The sequence below is a fragment of the Sander lucioperca genome, unplaced genomic scaffold (genome assembly GCF_008315115.2).
Source record: "Sander lucioperca isolate FBNREF2018 unplaced genomic scaffold, SLUC_FBN_1.2 Unpl_48, whole genome shotgun sequence".
Taxonomy (NCBI): Eukaryota; Metazoa; Chordata; class Actinopteri; order Perciformes; family Percidae; genus Sander; species Sander lucioperca.
The window spans coordinates 7,501-10,000 of NW_023396385.1; the positions used below are offsets into that span (position 1 = coordinate 7,501).

Below are 2,500 nucleotides of genomic sequence, written 5' to 3' on the forward strand. Positions count from 1 at the left end.
AATGCAATTAAAATGTCTGCGCAACATGAGCAGGGCCCTTACGTGACAAAAAGATGCGTTTTCAACTCAGACATTGTTTAAATTCACCTACCCTGTCTCTGTCCTGCCTGTAGCTAGCTCGCCCTGCTAGCCCTAACCCTAACCCTAACCCTAACCCTAAGCTTAATTGAATTTACAATAACTTTGTGTATTTTCTTTATAGTCACTTTTTATTGTATTTTTTTCCACAATGATTTTTTTTAATTATAACAAGACATGAAGAGAAGAAACATAATTATAAACATCCCCTTTGAACTTGTATTTTAATTGGGTGTTAGTACAATGATATAAAATAAAATTATCTAGCAGTAAAAGTGATACAAATTACATCATACCAAATTAACTAAAAGTGCACCATATAGTCTGATTTCTCTCGAAGTGTACTGGATGTGTGCATGCATGTTAGTGGGATGGGTTTTTACAGGATGATTTTTCCATTTTTCCATGGCAGAATACGGTGCATGAAACTACAGCAGCATGACAGCCACATCGGGCGATTGTCACACTTGCCTGCACACTTACATACTTTGAGCAGACTTGGTGGTAAGGGCTTCAGACATTGTGATGGCAGGAGTGTGCCAAAGAGCTCCTTCTATCCATGTTCCATTGGCTCTAGTCTTGCTTTGGGGTCCTTAGCTGTTGCAAGCAAGTGGCATGCCGTATGAATGAGAAAAGCCCCTCATTGGATGTGGCCTCTGATCCCACTACTTGTGGGAGGGAGAGCATCAATTCCAGCACTTCCACTTGTGTAGATTTCTACCCTGAAGTCATCAAATGTCTTACTGTCCGTCCACACCGCCGCCGACTTGAGCTGCAAAGAAGCTCTGGCCGCCCGGTCGAGGACGCTGGTCAGAAAGTCCGGGGAAGCTGTTTGAGGCTTTGGCCGCTCTGACGTAGCAGCATTCTATGTTCATCATGGAAAAAGATCAAGCAGCCACTGCACGGCCAATACACTGACACTAGAAACCTTTTATAAATGACATATATAATGACAGAATGTGTATTGGTTGTTGGTCGCAGCGGCGCTCGTTAGCCGCTGAACCGCAGCAGCGTGCAGGCAGAGCGAGCAGCCGCCAGCTGTTGATCCGTGCAGGACTTCACCGTGAGCGGACTGTTTAGAGACCATGTGACCGGCAGGTAACGTTAACTGGTCCCTATACGCAAATATCATAAATGATAGGGAACCCAGCAACAGCCATGATGAGCTTCTCCTCCTTTTTCTCTGAACTAATGTTTTGGTAGGAACCAAAGTTTACATCGTATGTTTTTCTGGGATCAGCCAGCGTGAAGGACGTCTATATTCTGATTGGTTGCCGCTGAACCGCGTCATAGCTCATTACCATAAAGTTGACCTACTTTCAACTTTCTGATTGACGCTCTGGTCGCTCAAAACGCCCAAAACGTGACGCCGACAGATCTGCCGCTCCTTGCAGCTGAGAGAAGCAGCTTCCATTGAAAATGAATGACTTCCTGTATCTTTAGAAGATCAAGTCGGCCGCGGTGTGGACGGACAGATAGCTGTTGTAGTTGACCTGGCCCCAGCCCAGACACGCACCAAGTACTTCTCAGCAAACGCTGCATCTTGCTCTGTCAAGGTGTCTGCCTCTCCAAACTTGGCTAAGTATTGGACAGGATCCCCACTTTGCTCATACAGTCATCTCCAGTCAGGATATGTGCTTTAATCAGTGTCTTTGACAGTCACGCACCAAGACAAGAGAATGCTTGATGGAGTGGAAGCATTCGGCGCCTCTCACCAGTGCCATACTGCTAGTATGGGCTGTAGTGGAGAAGTGGAGGGAGGGAGTGATGGAGGGAGGGAGTAGTAGTTCTGGTTCAGGACTAATGGATGTCAGTGTGAGCGTCCGCTGGGGACCGATCGTTAATGAATCGACCTGATTGGCTGCAGCTGCTCTGCCTCGTTATGACTCGTCCAGTTAAACAGTTAATTTATTCGTCAGTTTGTCTGGAATTAAATTTCCTTTAATTTGGTTTAACTGCAGCAGCTGATGATGAGATTACAGGAATTATTCTGATTGTGGAGAGAGGGAGGGAAGGATGAAGGGAAGGGAGGAAGGGAGGGAGGGAGGGAAGGGAGGAAGGGAGGGAGGGAGGGAGGGAGGGAGGGAGGGAGGGAGGGAGGAAGGGAGGGAGGAAGGAAGGAAGGACCTTTATTATATGTATATATGTATATTATGGGATGTTTCCTCAGAGCTCCACATGGACCTGACTAACTACTATGAGCTGAAGCATCAGCCTCACAACCTGCGGCTGCTGGCGGACAGCCTGGGGGGGGCGGAGCCTCCCAGCAGAGCGCCGTCCCGTCTGAGCACGGCGTCCGGGGCCGAGGCCGCTGCCGCCATGATGCCGCATCACTTCCTGGACGGAGCGCCGCCTAAAACAGCTGTGATCAGCGGAGCGGACGGACGGATGAGCGACCATCACCAAGAGGAACTGTACAAGG

At 48.3% G+C, this 2,500-nt stretch overlaps 1 protein-coding gene across 1 annotated transcript in view; it reads left to right on the forward strand.

The window, feature by feature from the left end:
• The window catches only part of LOC118494574 (adenomatous polyposis coli protein 2-like), a 6,618-nt gene that overhangs the window by 2,174 nt on the left and 1,944 nt on the right, over positions 1-2,500 (forward strand). Inside the window, exon 3 of the mRNA XM_035998881.1 lies at positions 2,249-2,500. This exon is cut by the window's right edge and continues 4 nt beyond it. Coding sequence (XP_035854774.1) covers positions 2,249-2,500 — 252 coding nt within the window. The remainder of the gene's footprint in view (positions 1-2,248) is intronic.